Below are 18,228 nucleotides of genomic sequence, written 5' to 3'. Positions count from 1 at the left end.
TTTTTTGTATTTTTAGTGGAGATGGAGTTTCACCATATTGGCCAAGCTGGTCTTGAACGCCTGACCTCAGGTGATCAGCCTGCCTTGGCCTCCCAAAGTGCTGGGATTACAGGGGCAAGCCACCTCACCCAGCCTGCCCACTTTTTAATCAGGTTTTTTTTTTTTTGGTAAATTTTCTTATAATGGGTTTGTTTTTTTCTGGTAAATTTATTTAAGTTTCTTATACATGCCGGATGTTAGACCTTTGTCAGATGGATAGATTTCAAAAATTTTCTCCCATACTGTAGGTTGTCTGTTCACTGACAACCTACAGTATGGAATGATAGTTTCTTTTGCTGTGCAGAAGCATCATAAATTAATTAGATTCCATTTGTCAATTTTTGCTTTTGTGCAATTGCTTTTGATGTTTTTGTCATGATGTCTTTGCCCATGCCTATGTCTTGAATGGTATTGTCTAGATTTTCTTCTAGGGTTTTTACAGTTTTGGGTTTTACATTTAGGTCTCTAATCCATCTTGAGTTAATTTTTGTAAAAGGTGTAAGGAAGGGGTCTAGTTTGAATTTTCTGCGTGTGGCTAGCCAGTTCTCCCAGAACCATTTATTAAATAGGTAATTCTTTCCCCATTACTTGCTTTGGTCAGATTTGTGAAAGATCAGATGGTTGTAGATCTGTGGTCTTATTTCCGAGTTCTCTATTCTGTTTCATTGATCTATGTCTATTTTTGTACCAGTACCATGCTGTTTTGGTTACTGTAGTCTTGTAGCATAGTTTGAATTCAGGTAGCATGAAGCCTCCAGCTTTGTTCTTATTGATTAGGATTGTCTTGGCTGTACAAGCTCTTTTTTGTTTCCATGTAAATTTTAAAGTAGTTTTTTCTAATTCTGTGAAGAATGTCAATGATAGCTTAATGGAAATAGCACTGAATCTGTAAATTACTTTGGGAAGTATGGCCATTTGCATTATAATGATTTTTTTTCCATCCATGAGCATGGAATGTTTTTCCATTTGTTTGTCTCTTCTTTGATTTCTTTGAGCGGTGGTATGTAGTTCTCCTTGAAGAGGTCCTTCACTTGCCTTATTAGCTGTATTCCTAAGTATTTTACTTTCTTTGTAGCAATTTTGAGTGGGAATTCATTCATGGTTTAATTCTTTGCTTGTCTATTGTTGGTGTATAAGAATGCTTGTGATTTTTGTATCCTGATTTTGTATCCCGACACTTTGCTGAAGTTGCTTATCAGCTTAAGAAGCTTTGGACTGAGATGATGAGGTTTTCTAGATATAGGATCTAGAGGGCATCCTTGTCTTGTGCCAGTTTTCAAGAGGAATGCTTCCAGCCTTTGTCCATTCAGTATGATATTGACTGTGGGTTTGTCATAAATGGCTTTTATTATTTTGAGGTATGCTCCATCAATAACTAGTTTATTGAGAGTTTTTAACAAGAAGGGATGTTGAATTTTGTTGAAGGCCTTTTCTGCATCTATTGAGATAATCATGTGGTTTTTGTCTTTAGTTCTGTTTATGCGATTAATTACATTTATTGATTTGCATATGTTGAACTAGCCTTGCATCCCAGGAATGAAATCAACTTAATTGTGATGGATAATCTGTTTAATTTGCTGCTGGACTCAGTTTGCCAGTAATTTATTGAGGATTTTTGCATTGATGTTCATTAGAGATATTGGACCAAAGTTTTCTTTCTTTGTTGTATCTCTCCCAGGTTTTGTATCAGGATGATGCCAACCTCATAAAATTAGTTGGGGGGAGTCCTTCCTTTTCAATTGTTTGGAATAGTTTCAGAGGAAATGGTACCAGCTCCTCTTTGTACCTGTGTAGAATTCAGCTGTAAATCCATCTGGTCCTGGGCTTTCTTTGGTTGGCAGGCTATTTATTACCCCCTCAATTTCAGAACTTGTTATTGGTCTATTCAGGGATTCAACTTCTTTTTGATTCAGTCTTGGGAGGGTATACATGTCCAGGAATTTACCCATTTCTTCTAGATTTTCTAGTTTATTTTATTTGCATAGGGGTGTTTATATTATTCTCTGATGGTTGTATTTCTGTGGGGTTAGCGGTGATATTCCCTTTATCATTTTTTACTGTCTATTCTATTCTTCTAGTGATCTATCTACTTCACTTTTTCAAAAAAAAACAGCTCCTGGATTCATCGATTTTTTTTTAAGGGTTTCTCATATCTCTATCTCCTTCAGTTCTACTCTGATCTTGGTTATTTCTTGTCTGCTGCTTGCTTTGGGGTTTGTTTGTTCTTGGTTCTCTAGTTTTTTTAGTTATGATGTTAGGGTGTCAATTTGAGATCTTTCTAGCTTTTTAATATGGGCATTTAATGCTGTAAACTTCCTTCTTAACACTGCTTTAGCTGTGTCCCAGAGATTCCAGTGCATTGTTTCTTTGTTCTCACTGGTTTTGAAGAACTTCTTGATTTCTGCCTTAATTTCATTAATTACCCAGGAGTCATTTAGGAGCAGGTTGTTCAATTTTCATATAGTTGTGTAGTTTTGAGTGAGTTTCTTTTTTTTCCCCTCATTTATTTATTTTTTTATTTAATTGCATTTTAGGTTTTGGGGTACATGTGAAGAACATGCAAGATTGTTGCATAGATACACACATGGCAATGTGATTTGCTGCCTTCCTCCCCATCACCTGTATCTGGCATTTCTCCCCAACTCCCCACCCCTCGGTGTCCCTCCCCTATTTCCCCCCAACTGACCCCCGTGTGTGATGCTCCCCTCCCTGTGTCCATGTGTTCTCATTGTTCAACACCCGCCTATGAGTGAGAACATGCAGTGTTTGATTTTCTGTTCTTGTGTCAGTTTGCTGAGAATGATGGTTTCCAGGTTCATCCATGTCCCTACAAAGGACACAAACTCATCGTTTTTGATGGCTGCATAGTATTCCATGGTGTATATGTGCCACATTTTCCCTGTCCAGTCTATCATCGATGGGCATTTGGGTTGGTTCCAGTTGAGTTTCTTAATCTTGAGTTCCATTTTGATTGTGCTGTGGTCTGAGAGACTGTTTGTTATTATTTCAGTTCTTCTGCATCTGCTGAGGAGCATTTTGTTTCCAATTATATGATTGATTTTAGAGTAAGTGTCATGTGGCAGTGATAAGAATTTATATTCTATTGTTTTGGAGTGAAGAGTTCTGTAGATATCTACCAGGTCCACTTGATCAGAGATGAGTTCAAGTCCTGAATATCCTTGTTTTCTGTCTTGATAATCTGTCTAATATTGACAGTGGGGTGTTAAAGTTTCTCATTATTATTGCATGGAATTCTATGTCTTTTTATAGGTCTCTAAGAGCTTGTTTTATGAATTTAGGTGCTCCTGTATTGGGTGCATCTATACTTAAAATAGCTCTTCATGTTGAATTTATCTATTTACCATTATATAATACCTTTCTTTGTCTTTTTTGATCTCTGTTGGTTTAAAATTTGTTTTGTCAGGCTGGGCATGGTGGCTCATGCCTGTAATTCCAGTACTTTGGAAGGCCAAGATGGGCAGATCACTTGAGATCAGGAGTTCGAGACCAGCCTGGCCAATATGGGGAAACTTTGTCTTTGCTGAAAATACAAGAATTAGCCAGGCATGGTGGCATGGGCTTGTTATCCCAGCTACTACGGAGGCTAAGGCAGGAGAATCACTTGAACCCAAGATCTTGCAGTGATCCGAGATCAAGCCACTGCACTCCAGCCTGGGCAACAAGGCAAAACTCCATTTCATAAATGAATAAATAAATAAATAAAGTCTGTTTTGTCAGAAACTAGAATTGCAACCCTGCTTTTTCCTTCTTTCCATTTGCTTCATAAATTTTCCTCCACCCCTTTATTTTGAGCCCATTTGTGTCTTTGCATCTGAGATGGGCTTTGTGAATACAGCACACTGATGAGTCTTCACTCTTTATCCACCTTGCCATTCTGTGTCTTTTAATTGGGACATTTAGCCCATTTACATTTAAGGTTAATATAGTTATGTACGAACTGGATCCTGTCATTATAATGTGAGCTGGTTATTTTGCAGACTTGTTGAGGTAGTTGCTTCATAATGTCATTGGTCTTTGTATTTCAGAGTGTTTGTAGTGGCTGATAATGGTTTTTCCTTTCCATATTTAGTGCTGCCTTCAGGAGCTCCTGCAAGGCAGGCCTGGTAGTGATGAATCCCCTCAGCATTTACTTGTGTGAAAAGGATTTTATTTCTCCTTCACTTATGAAGTTTAGTTTGGCCAAATGGGAAATTCTGGGTTGCAAATTTTTTTCTTTAAGAGTATTGAATATTGGCCCCAATCTCTTCTGGCTTGTAGGGTTTCTGCTGAGAGGTCCACTGTTAGTCTGATGGGTTTTTCTTTGTAGGTGACTTGGCCTTTCTCCCTGGCTTCCCTTAACTTTTTTGGTTTTTTGTATTTTTTTGAGACAGCCTCCTGCTCTGTCACCCAGGTGGGAGTGCAGTGGTGAGATCTCGGCTCATTGCAACCTCTGCTTTCCAGATTCAAGCAATTCTCCTGCCTCAGCCTCCTGAGGCACAGTGGCTCATACCTGTAATCTTAGCATTGTGGGAGGCCAAGGCTTCATGTGAAGTCAGGAGTTTGAGACCAGCCTGGCCAACATGGTGAAACCCCATCTCTACTAAAAACACAAAAATCAGCCAGGTGTGGTGGCACATGCCTGTAATCCCCTGGCCTTAAAATTTTTTCCTTCATTTTGACCTTGGAGAATTTGATGATTATGTGTCTTCGGGTTGATCTTCTTGTGAAATACCTTATTGGAGTTCTCTGGATTTCCTGAATTTGAATGTTGTCCTGTCTTGCTAGGTCAGAGAGGTTCTAATTCAGGAGATGATATCCTGAATTGTGTTTTCCAACTTGATTCCATTCTCCACATCTCTTTTAGGATCAGCCCAATCAGCCATAGATTCAGTCTTTTTACAGAATCCTATAGTTCTCAGAGGTTTTGTTCCTTCCTCTTCATTTTTTTCCTCTAATCTTGTCTGCCTGTCTTATTTCAGCAAGATAGTCTTCAAGTTCGGAAACTCTTTCCTCTGCTTGGTCTATTTGGCTATTGATACTTGTTGTTGCATTGTGAAGTTCTCGTATTGCATTTTTCAGCACTATCTGGTCATTTATGTAGCTCCCTAAACTGGTTATTCTGGTTAACAACTCCCGTAATGTTTTATCATGGTTCTTAGCTTCTTTGCATCGGGTTAGAACATGCTCCTTTAGCTCAGTGAAATGTGTTATTACCAACTTTCTGAAGCCTACTTCTGCCAGTTCATCCATCTCAGCCTCAGCCCAGTTCTGTGTCCTTGCTGGGGACCTGTTGTGATCATTTGGAGAAGAGGCACTCTGGTTTTCTGAGTTTTTCAGCATTTTTTGACTGATTGATACTTTCTCATCCTCATGAATTTATCTTGTTTTGGTCTTTGAGGCTGCTCACATTTGGATGGAGTTTTTGTGGGAACTTTTTTGTTGATGCTGTTGTTGTTGTTTCTTTGCTTGTTTTTCTTTTAACAGTCAGGCCCCTCTTCTGTAGGGCTACTGCAGTTTGCTGGGGATCCACTCCAGACTCTGTTCACCTGGGTCCCTCCTGCTCCTGGAGGTGTTACCAGTGGAGGCTGCAAAACAGCAAAGATGGCTGCCTGCTCTTTCCTCTGGGAGCTCCATCTCAAAGAGACACTGACCTAATGCCTGCAGGAATGGGCCTCTATAAGGTGTCTGCAGACCCCTGTTGGGGGGTCTCACCCAGTTAGGAAGCACAGGATCAGGAACTCACTTAGCAAAGCACTCTGGCTGACTTTGGCAGAAGGAGTGTGCTGCACTGGGGGGAATCCCACTCATCCAGACTGCCCGGATTCCTCAGAGCCAGCCAGGGAAGAGACCAAGTCCACTATTCTGTGGATACCACAGCTGCCCCTCCCCACGAAGGGCTCCATCCCCGGGACATCCAACCCCTGACTGGAGTTGCTGAAATTCCAGAGGGAGGCCCTGTCTGGTGAGGAGTGATGGGTCTGGGTTCAGTGTAAAGAGACAGTCTGGCCACGATCTGCCACAGCCCCTACGCTGCGCTGTGGGGACTTCCTCCTGGGTCCGAACTGCTGGCACCTGCAGGGAAAATGGCAGACCGGAGCTCCAGTGATGGTGGCCACACCTCCCCTTAGGAGCTTGGTAGTCTTAGGCAGTCTCCAGTGTAGCCACTGCCAAGAATCTGCACAGCTCTGTGCTTGAAACCCAAGGCCCTGGTGGTGTGGGCTGACGATAGGATCTCCTGGTCTGTTGGTTGCAAAGATCCATGGAGAAAGTGAGGTTTCCCAGGTGGTGCAGCACAATCACTCAACCGCCTCTTTTGGCTGAGGGTGAGAGATCCCCTTGCTCCCGTGCCACTCCTTGGTGGGCAGTGGCTCCACCCTGCTTTTCCTTATTCTCTGTGGACCACCTAGTCAGTCCCACTCAGAGAACCTGGATACCTTCGTTGCTGGTGCAGGATTCACTCACCGTTTTCATTCTCCTTGGTGGGAATATCTGACCACAGCTGTTTCTAATTGGCCATTTTGGCCCCTCCCCAGATTTATTGCTTTTAATGGAAGAGTACAATTTCATATGTTGGTCGCAAAGTTTTAGAGGAACCTCAAACTGGAGTCATTCTCTTTCTCTAACCTGCTTCTCCCTGAGTTCCCTGCCTCAGTAGGAGGCAGCACCCCCCCATCGAGCCAGCTGTTGGGGCACTATGTTGAGTACCTTCTTCCTCTCCACCCCTTATACCTGACCACTTGCCAGGTGGGCAATTCTACCCACTTGTTATCACTACCACAAAGCTAGTTCGGGCAGCTGTTCTCTCTCCCCAAAGATACTGCAGCAACTTTTCAGCTGCTCACCTCACAGCTACTCGGGTACCCTGAATACATCCTCCCTGGTGCAGCCAGAGGGGCCTTTACACATCTGACCACATTCCTATTGGGCTTCAATAGGGTAAAGCCCAAGCTCCTGGGCACAACCTGCAAAGCCCTGTTTTAGCACCTGCCCCACTGTGCTGTCAGATCCTTGAGAACAGCCTTTGTCTTATTTTTCTTTATAGCTTCTGTGATCAGCCAGAAACTCACTCGTTGTTACATAAGTGGATAAAGTGTTTAAAAATCAAAACAATGTTTGATCTATTGAGAAAACTAGAAAATTTAAACTCATAGACTTAAACTATCAAACATCAGAGACAAGTCAGGACCCTGCTGACCCCAAGGCTGCCCTTTCACAACTGGCAGAGAGTTGGCCAAGTATGCATGGCCACACCCATGACTCCTGGCTCTGACCTTCCTTTGGATGTGGAATTGAGTCCTGGAGTGAGTCCCTGGGCTCTTTCTAGAAATTTCCATCTTTCTCTGGAGTGATCTCTACTGACATCTGACACACTTAAACCATGTGGCTGCTCAAGAGAGCCGGTGCTAATCTATTTTAGAGAAACCATCCCCAGAAATGCATCTTCCAGTGAAAGGCTTGTCCAGAAATCATGGAACTGGCCAATCACACAAGCCCTGCTCTCACATAAGCTTTCTTTTCAATCACAGGGGCATCTTCCAATATTTGCCAAAGAGAAAACATTCATGGCCTGATTTATGGCACTAGTATAACCACCCAAGGGGTTCACCTTGCCCACTGCCTAGACAGAGCCAATTTATCAAGACAGGGGAATTGCAATAGAGAAAAAGTAATTCGCACTGAGCTAGCTGTGCAGGAGACCAGAGTTTTATTATTATTCAAATCAGTCTCCCCAAAAACTCAGGGATCAGGGTTTTTAAGGACAATTTGGTGAGTAGGGGGCCAGTGAATCAGAAGTGATGATTGGTTGGCTCAGGGATGAAATCAGAGGGAGTTGAAGCTGTTCTCTTATGCTGAGTCGGTTCCTGGGTGGGGGCCACAGAATTAGTTGGTAGGTCCAGGTGTGGCCATCCGGTTATTAGAAATGTGAAAACCTGAAACAACATCTCAAAAAGCCCATCTTAGGTTCACAATAGTGATGTTACCTTTAAGAGTAACTGGGGATGTTGTGAATCTTACAACCTCTGGAATAATGGCTGACAACATTTAGAATTCCAGCCCCTCTCATTCTAACTTGGTGGCTGGTAGCCTTTCATTTGTTTTACAAAAACAGTTTAGCTTTGGGAAAGTGTTCTTAGTCAAATTATAAATTAAATTCCTTCGCAAGGCTAGTTTGGTCTATGCCCAGGAATGGATAAGGACAGTTGAGAGGTTAGAAGCAAGATGGAATTGGTTAGGTCTGATATCTTTCACTGCCATAATTTCCTTAGTTACAATTTTGCAAAGGTGGTTTCACAAGGATTGTGCCACATTGACAGGTGGGATCTTTCATTGGGCAAGGTACTTAACATCTCTGAGGCTTAGTTTACTCATCTTTAAATGGGAATAAAAATAAGTCCCTGACAAGGTTATTGTGAGGACTAATGAGATGAAGTGTGTATTAGCATTACATTGTAAAGATTTAGCATTATATGGTAAAGGTTTTCTGAGTGTCCCCTACGGTCCTTTTTTACATGATGATTTAAAGCAAAATTTTAGGGAGCAGTGAAAAAACCTGCCAAATTGTAACATTAAAATAAGGAAACAAGAAAGCCAGGGTCAAGAGAGACATTGTGTCATCTCAGAGAATCATGAGAACTTCATGTTCCTTATATCATATACCAACTTGGCCATTCATTCATTTATTCATTCAGCACTTAGCTCTGAGCAGCTCTTCAGCATGGTATCATATAAAAACAAGCAAAAGAGTTTATGCCTCAAGCTAGAAAGAAGAGCCTGGAGATGTCCAACTAAAACTCACTGCAACAGGAACTACAAGAGACAGTGGAGGGCGTGCCTGCCAGGGCTTGCAAGGAGGCTGCGTGCAGTAGGCCTTGTCTGTGATAAGCTGGGTTTGCAGTTACTTTCCAGTCCTGATGATATATCTGCTTTGCGTTTGCATTTTAGCAATCATCTTGGTAGCTAAATGTGACAAACCAAGAAGATGGCCAAGATCAACACCCAATACTCCCACCCCTCCCGGACCCACCTCAGGGTAAAGACCTCGGACCAAGATCTCAATCGCGCTGAAAATGGCCTCAGCAGGTAAGATGGGCTTTTCATTTTATGCCTGGCTCTGGTCTTTTCCATAGCTGATCCAGACTGTGGGGGAAGAACACCTTCACGTTGGCCAGCCACAGGTTGGAGGGCAGAGGAGGTATTCACAGAGCTATCAACTTCATTTTTCATCTCACTTAATCCTCACAACCCCCAGAAAGTAGTCTTTATTCTTGTTTTAGAGATGTGGAAAAGGAGGCTTAACTCGTTACTTAATTGCTATAAGGTAAAGAAAATGAAGATTCAAATGCAGCAGACTAAATTTTACTGTAAAAGCTTCCTCAAACTGACACACTCTCCCATATATTCATCAAAAATGCATTGGACTCTGGCTGTGCACCAGCCACTTAGCTGGGTTTGCAGTCTGAGCTGGGCACCTAGGATGTGGCATGAATCAGATGCCCTTCTCTTGCTTCCAGGGGAAGGTCTGGAGGCAGGCCATGCCCAGAGCCTATAGAGGAAGTGGGTAGTGCCTTGCCAGCCAAGCCATCAGCCCCATCAATGTCATCCTGACACAGGTAGGAAACAGAAGTCTGGGGCCTTGAGCTCTACTTCTATCTCTCTTCCTAACTTACTAGTAGACCTGGGAAAACACATGTAACCTCTCCATGCCTCAGTTTCTTCACCTGCAGAATGGAACAACATTTTTTCCATGCTCCTGGTATAACAGTGAGGACACCAGAAAGGACCTATTTAGTGTGCATGGACCCTTATGTTTCCTTGTTTTTGGTTTTTTGTTTGTTTCTTTTGTTTGTTTTGAGACAGAATCCCCCACTGTTGCCCAGGCTGGCAAGCAATCTCGGCTCACTGAGACCTCCACCTCCTGGGTTCAAGCAATTCAGCTGCCTCAGCCTCCCAAGTAGCTGGGATTACGGGTGCCTGCCACCATGCCCTGCTAATTTTTATATTTTTAGTAGAAATGGGGTTTCACTGTGTTGGCCAGGCTGGTCTCAAACTCCTGAGCTCAAGTGATCCACCTGCCTCGGCCTCCCAAAGTGCTGGGATTTCGGGTGTGAGCCACTGCGCCCAACCATGTTTTTTAAATTCTCAGTGAGATGATTGAGTTGAACCATGAGCAACCTTCTTTCCAATATTTCTGTTATTTTCACCCTACACATATAGAATTGAAAACTTCTCCCCACAACGCAGCTTAAATGCATACTGTCTGATGGCCCCAAAATGCAAAATCACCCCTCAATTCCCACATCCCAGCACTGGGCCCTTGTGCATCATTTCTTCTCACTCGTTTTTGTTCATCACTTCCTCTCCCAAATACACATTTGTGTTTTTCTCTGTCTACATTCTTGGTCTCAGCTCCTCAGCAAACTCTGCTAACAAGTGATGTTCAAATAATTTCCAAAGAGATTGAGTCCCCATATGGCAAACCCATGCAGCCCTTGAACCCCACCTTCTGAGATTTCAGCAAAGAAAGGAAGATCCCAGAGCATCCCAACAGATATTTATTTCCTCCAACCATTTTAACTCGGTGTTGGGGCCCCAGGAAGTGTGATATAGCTTCAGAGGCATCAGAAAACTCCATCCTCCTCAAATACCTTTCTCCTAGCTGGCCATCTGTCAAGGCCTGTGTCCCACCACTGAGGACTTAGTCTTCTAGGTTAAGGCATGATTCCTTATTTATAAGAACAAAGAACACTATTAGAACTGTTATTCACTCTTGAAACGTTTGTATGATTTAATAGTTTCTTTCCCATGTGTGAGCTAATAAAACCCCTTGAAGGGGGCTTCAAAAGAGGGTTGAAAATCAGGGAGAAGGAGCCCAAGGATGGAGCACAGCTTCATATCAGGATCCTGGGGCAGAAGATCCCGAGATGGCTGAATAAGAGGCAGCTCCGGAAAGCAGCTCCCAGCGAGAGAGACACAGAAGCCAAGTGGTCTCCACAATTCCAAATGAGGTACCAGGTTCATTTTGTGGGTCTGATTGGACAGTGGATATAAACCAAATAGGGCAAGTCAAGGCAAGGTGGGGCACTGCTCCACCCAGGAGGTGCATGCAACTGACCAGAGGACAGGGGATCTCCCGCTCTGGGACTTTGGTTCAGATACAGAGCTCCGCCAAGCCCTCTACAACCCACAGAATAGGAGATCTTTGCCAGCTGAAAAGCCTCAGTGAGCTGCATGAACAGGGCAGAACAGCAACTTCCGCCAGCACTGGGGCTGTCAGCATAGATCTAGGCGGAAGCACTGGCTGACACCAAGAAAGCCAAAAGCCAGTGGGCAGAGCTACCCACCCGCCAGTAAGAAGGGAAATTGAATGCAGGGAAACAGCCCAAATGGCGGGATGGCCCCCTCTCCTGCACCGCACAAAGCCCAGCAGCCTAAAAAACTCTCACTCCAGAATTAGGCATCCAGAATGTCAGTTAGAAAGCGACCAGGAGTGATTGAGCTCGGCAGGGGGAAGGGAAGCCACCATTACAGAAGCTGGCCTAATTTTCCTGAGTAAATAAAAGGCACCACAGCTCCATTGAATCTGTGGCAGTCCAGCAGCACCTCTGCAGGCAAAGGAAAAGCCTCCTCCCCAAGCAGCTACCTGAGATCAAAACTAAATAAATCCAAGAGATGGGAAGAAACCAGCCCAAGAAGAATGAAACCATCAAAAACCAGAACGTCTCTCCCCTACCATGAGATCACAACTCCTCACCAGCAAGGGAACAAAGCAAGACGGAGAACGAATTTGAGGAATTGACAGAAGCGGGCTTCAGAAGGTGGGTAATAACAAACTTCTCTGAGTTAAAGGAACATGTTCTATCCCAATACAAAGAAACTAAAAACCTTGAAGAAAGGTTAGAAGAAATGCTAACTAGAATAACCAGCTTAGAGAAAAACATAAACAACTTGATGAAGCTGAAAAACACAGCACAAGAACTTCCTGAAGCATACACAAGCTTCAATAGCCAAATAGATCAAGCAGAAGAAAAGATATCAGAGATTGAAGATCAACTCAGTGAAATGAAACAAGAAGGCAGGAAAAGAGAACCAAGAGTGAAAAGAAATGAACAAAGACTTCATGAAATACAGGATTATGTGAAAAGACCTAATCTATGCCTGATGAGTAGATGATGGGGAGAATGAATACTAGAAGATGATGGGGAGAGTGAATCCAAGCTGGAAAGTACTCTTCAGGATATTATCCAGGAGAACTTCCCCAACCTAGCAAGGCAGACCAACATTCAAATACAGGAAATACAGAGAACACCACAATGATACTCCTCTAGAAGAGCAACCCCAAGGCACATAATCATCAGGTTCACCAGGATAGAAATGAAGGAAAAAATACTAAGGGCAGCCAGATAGAGAGGTCGGGTCACCCACAAAGGGAAACACATCAGACTCACAGGGGATCTCTCAGCAGAAACCCTACAAGCCAGAAGAGAGTGGGGGCCAATTTTCAACTTCCTTAAAGAAAAGAATTTTCAACCCAGAATTTCATATCCAGCCAAACTAAGCTTCATAAGTAATGGAGAAATAAAATCCTTTACAGAAAAGCAATTGCTGAAAGATTTTGTCACTACCAGATCTGCCGTACAAGAGCTCCTGAAGGAAGCACTAAACATGGAAAGGAAAAACCAGCACCAGCCACTGCAAACAAGAACCAAATGGTAAAGACCAATGATGCAATGAAGAAATTATGCCAACCAATGGGCAAAGCAACCAACCAGTAATAAAATGGCAGGATCAAATTCATACATAACAATATTAACATTAAATGTAAATGGACTAAATTCCTCAATCAAAAGACATAGACTGGCAAATTGGATAAAAAGCCAAGAATCATTGGTGTGCTGTATTCAGGAGACCTAACTCACATGCAAAGACACACATAGGCTCAAAATAAAGGGATGGAAGAAGATTTACCAAGAAAACGGCAAGCAAAAAAAAGCAGGAGTGGCGATCCTAGTCTCTGATAAAACGGACTTTAAACCAACAAAAATCCAAAGAGACAAAGAAGGGCATTACATAATGGTAAAAGGATCAATGCCACAAGAAGAGCTAACTATCCTAAATAGATATGCACCCAATACTGGAGCACCCAGATACATAAAGCAAGTCCTTAACAACCTAAAAAGAGACTTAGACAATAATAGTGGGAGACTTTAACACTCCACTGTCAATATTAGACAGATCAACGAGACAGAAAATCAACAAGGAAATCCAGGACTTGAATGCAGATCTGGACCAAGCAAACTTCATAGATATTTACAGAATTCTTAACCCCAAATCTACAGAATATACATTCTTCTCAGCACCACATTGCACTTACTCTAAAATCGACCACATAATTGGAAGTAAATCACTCCTTAGCAAATGCAAAAGAATGGAAATCATAACAGTCTCTCAGACTACAGTGTAATCAAGTCAGAACTCAGGATTACGAAACTAACTCAAAACCGCACAACTTCATGGAAAATGAACAACTGGCCCCTGAATGTAGACTGGATAAGCAATGAAATGAAGACAGAAACAAAGATGTTTTTCAAAACCAATGAAAACCAAGACACAACATACCAGAATCTCTGGAACATATTTAAAGCAGTGTCTACAGGGAAATTCATAGCAATAAATGCCCATATGAGGAGCAAGGAAAGGTCTAAAATTGACACCCTATCGTCAAAATTGAAAGAGTTAGAAGAGCAAGATCAAAAAAAACTCAAAAGCTAGCAGAAGACAAGAAATAACTAAGATCAGAGCAGAACTGAAGGAAATAGAGACACAAAAAAACCCTTCAAAAAATCAACAAGTCCAGGAGCTGGTTTTTGAAAAGATCAACAAAATAGACTGCTAGCCAGATTAATAAAAAAGAAAAGAAGAATCAAATAGATGCAATAAAAAATGATAAAGGGTACATCACCACCAACTCCACAGAAATACAAACTACCATCAGAGATTACTACAAACAACTCTATGCACACAAACTGGTAAATCTGGAAGAAATGGATAAATTCCTGGACATTTGCACCCTCCCAAGATAAACCAGGAAGAAGTTGAATCCCTGAATAGACTAATAACAAGGGTTGAAGTTGAGGCAGCAATTAATAGCCTACCAACTTAAAAAAGTCCAGGTCCAAACAGGTTTATAGCCAAATTCTACCAGACGTACAAAGAGGAGCTGGTACCCCTCCTTCTGAAACTATTGCAAACATTACAAAAAGAGGGAATTCTCCCCAACTCATTTTATGAGACCAACATCTTCCTAATACCATAACTAGGCAGAGACACAACTAAAAAAGAAAACTTCAGACCAATATCCATGATGAATATTGACGCAAAAATCTTCAATGAAATACTGGCAAATAGAATGCAATAGCAAATCAAAAAGCTTATTCATCATGATCAAGTAGGCTTCATCCCAGGGATGCAAGGCTGGGATGAATATACCCAAGTCTATAAATGTAATCCGTCACATAAACAGAACCAAAGACAAAAACCACAAGATTATCTCAATAGATGCAGAGAAGGGCTTTGACAAAATTCAACAGTGCTTTATGCTAAAAATTCTCAATAAACTAGGTATGGATGGAACATACCTCAAAATAATAAAAGGTATTTATGACAAACCAACAGCCAATATCATACTGAATGGGCAAAAACTGGAAGCATTCCCTTTGAAATCTGGCACAAGACAAGAATGCCCTCCCTCACCACTCCTATTCAATATAGTATTGGGAGTCCTAGCCAGAGCAATCAGGCAAGAAAAAGAAGTAAAGGGTATTCAATTAGGAAAAGAGGAAGCTGAATTGTTTCTATTTGCAGATGACATGATTGTGTATTTAGAAGACCCCATCGTCTCAGCCCAAAATCTCCTGAAATTGATAAGAGAAAGCCAAATCAAAAGTGAATTCCCATTCACAATTGCTTCAAAGAGAAAAAAATACCTAGGAATACAACTAACAAAGGATGTAAAGGACCTCTTCAAGGAGAACTACAAACCACTGCACAATGAAACAAGAGATGACACAAACAGATGGAAAAACATTCCATGTTCATGGTTAGGAAGAATCAACATCATGAAAATGGCCATACTGCCCAAAGTAATTTATAGATTCAATGCCATCCCCATCAAGCTACCAATGACCTTCTTCACAGAACTGGAAAAAAAACACTTCAAACTTCATATGGGACCAAAAGAGAGCCTACATAGCCAAAACAATCCTAAGCAAAAAGAACAAAGCTGACTTCAAACTGTACTACAAGGCCACAGTAATCAAAACAGCATGGTACTGGTACCAAAACAGAGACATAGACCAGTGAAACAGAACAGAGGCCTCAGAGGCAATACAACACATCTACAACCATCTGATCTTTGACAAACCTGAGAAAAACAAGCAATGGGGAAAGGATTTCCTGTTTAATAAATGTTGTTGGGAAAACTGGCTAGCCATGTGCAGAAAGCAGAAACTGGACTCCTTCCTGACACCTTACACTAAAATTAACTCCAGATGGAGTAAAGATCTAAACATTAGACCTAACACCATAAAAACCCTAGAAGAAAACCTAGGCAAAACCATTCAGGACATAGTCATAGGCAAGGGCTTCATGACTAAAACACCAAAAGCAATAGCAACAAAAGCCAAAATAGACAAATGGGAGCTAATTGAACTCCAGAGCTTCTGCACAGCAAAAGAAACAGTCATTATAGTGAATTAGCAACCAATAGAATGGGAAAAATTTTTTGAAATCTGCCCATCTGACAAAGGGCTAATATCCAGGATCTGCAAAGAACTAAAACAGATTTATAAGAAAAAAACTCATTCAAAAGTGGGCAAAGGATATGAACAGACACTTTTCAAAAGATGACATATATGAGGCCAACAAACATGAAAAAATGCTCATCATCACTGGTTATTAGAGAAATGCAAATCAAAACTACATTGAGATACTATCTCACGCCAGTTAGAATGGTGATCATTAAAAAATCTGGAGACAACAGATGCTGGAGAGGATGTGGAGAAATAGGAACACTTTTACACTGTTGGTGGGAGTGCAAATTAGTTCAACCATTGTGGAAGACAGTGTGGTGATTCCTCAAGGACCTAGAAATAGAAATTCCATTTGACCCAGCAATCCCATTACTGGGTATATACCCAAAGAATTATAAATTGTCCTATTATAAAGACATATGCACATGTATGTTCATTGCAGCACTGTTTACAATAGCAAAGACCTGGAACCATCCCAAATGTCCATCAATGATAAACTGGATAAAGAAAATGTGGCACATTTACACCATGGAATACTATGCAGCCATAAAAAATGATGAGTTCATGTCCTTCATAGGGACATGGATGAATCTGGAAACCATCATTCTCAGCAAACTGACACAAGAACAGAAAACCAAACACCGCATGTTATGACTCATAGGAGGGTGTTGAACAATTAGAACATGTAGACACAGGGAGGGCAGCATTACACACTGCGGACAGTTGGGAGGGGTTAGGGGTAGGTGAAGAGGGATAACAAGGTGAGAAATACCAGATGTGGGTGATTGGAGGTTGAAGGCAGCAAACTACCTTGCCATGTGTGTACCTATGCAACAGTCTTGCATGATCTGCACATGTACCCCAGAACCTAAAGTACAATTTAAAAAAAGAAAGAAAGAAAGAAAGAAAGAGCCCTTTAAAAAAAATGTCTTGCAGCAGTCAGAAGGCAATAAAGAGTACTGCATGCATTTACCACAGGAAATCAATTTCTCATAGTTTATGACTCATGGTAGGTTTGTGACTTCAAGCCAGGCAATTGCTGAAATTAGAATTGTACTCTCTTTTAAAAGCTATCGCTTTTAAGGATTCCATTTCGAAGAAAGCCTCCCAAGTCCTTGAGAAAGACAATCCTGAGTTGAAAGCTGGCAAGAGACTCATTTAGTTTTTGAAGAGATTTCCGTGCATCTCAAATAAACAGAGAAGATATTCATGATGACGAGTTTTGTTTTTAAAGTGCTATGAAATAAAAATGTGGAGTGCCTTTTCCCATTTTCAAAAAAAAATGTCAGGATCCTGAGATCCTGGGCCCAAGACCTTGGGAGAAGGACAGAGGCTGTCAGGAGCAGTAAGATTTTGAAGCAGAATGAAACTTTTCCTCTTTGTACCCCCTTGCCTACAGTGGGGCATGACCCAAACATCTCATGGAGCTTCCGGACTCTGTAAGGCAGAGAAGGCAGTAACGGGGTCTCGGTCTGGCTCCTTCCAGTGAGATACTCACTGGAGTAGGCACCCAGAAGAAGGCAGGTCTGGTCTGCAGGCTGCTGCGGCTCCTGCCCACAATGTCTGCTTGACTTGACAGCACTGTGGTGCTGCTGACGTGCCCTGACTCTGCACTGGCCAGTGACCTCCAAGCCTAGCTTGACCTGTGGCCTGTTCAGGAGGGCTCACAAGGCCTCTTAGAAGATGACCATTTGCAAAATGAATTGCTAGGTCGTTAAGCCATGCTAATACCAGCCACTGGCCTCTGGCTTCTAGCAGACTCCCTGCAAGCTCACTCTGGAATGCACACTGACAGGGGTCACAGCATGCTCTAGGGTCAGCCACGTGATTAGGGGCTCTGAATTAATGCCCTTCGACAATGCTATCTGTCATCTGCATAGGTGAGAAAAAGTCCTCCCTTCTCCTTCCTTGGCACTTTCTGCGACCATTATGATGGTTAACAGCACAGGCTTGTGGTCAGACTGCCTGGGTTTGAACACTGGCTCTGCAACTGTCCTGCTATGAAAAGTTGCTCAATGGCTCCAAGCCTCAGTTTTCTCATCCACAAAATGAATCAGTATTAGTATTGCCCTCCGAGTATTGTGGTGAGGTTACAGCAGATGTGAACGCAGAGGTCCTGGCACAGTCCCTGTTGTGCGGTTAAGTGCCCAGTTGACTCTCACTCCTGGTCTTGGAAATGATTACTTCTTCTTGTGGACCTTCTCTGGTCTCTTATCCTTGACCTAAGTTAGCTCCAGTGGACCAGGCATCTGGATCAGCCATTTCCTGCCTGTGTCCAAGCCCTGCTGTCTCAGCCTGACCATCAGCCAAGGCTTACGAGGCTCCGCTCAGGCCCTGGCCCCATCATTCACATGGTAAATTGACAGATTAATACAGTATC

The 18,228-nt window shown here is 42.2% G+C and overlaps 1 protein-coding gene across 1 annotated transcript in view; it reads left to right on the top strand.

The window, feature by feature from the left end:
- The window catches only part of CNGA3 (cyclic nucleotide gated channel subunit alpha 3), a 64,238-nt gene that overhangs the window by 18,550 nt on the left and 27,460 nt on the right, over positions 1-18,228 (top strand). Inside the window, exon 2 of the mRNA XM_017524070.2 lies at positions 8,983-9,120. Within this exon, the coding sequence (XP_017379559.1) occupies positions 9,020-9,120 (101 nt within the window). The 5' untranslated portion in view covers positions 8,983-9,019. The remainder of the gene's footprint in view (positions 1-8,982; positions 9,121-18,228) is intronic.

This window comes from Cebus imitator, unplaced genomic scaffold (genome assembly GCF_001604975.1).
Source record: "Cebus imitator isolate Cc_AM_T3 unplaced genomic scaffold, Cebus_imitator-1.0 Scaffold31, whole genome shotgun sequence".
Taxonomy (NCBI): domain Eukaryota; kingdom Metazoa; phylum Chordata; class Mammalia; order Primates; family Cebidae; genus Cebus; species Cebus imitator.
The sequence above is the reverse complement of the archived record's forward strand: the minus strand, read 5'-3'. Positions and strand labels throughout refer to the sequence as shown.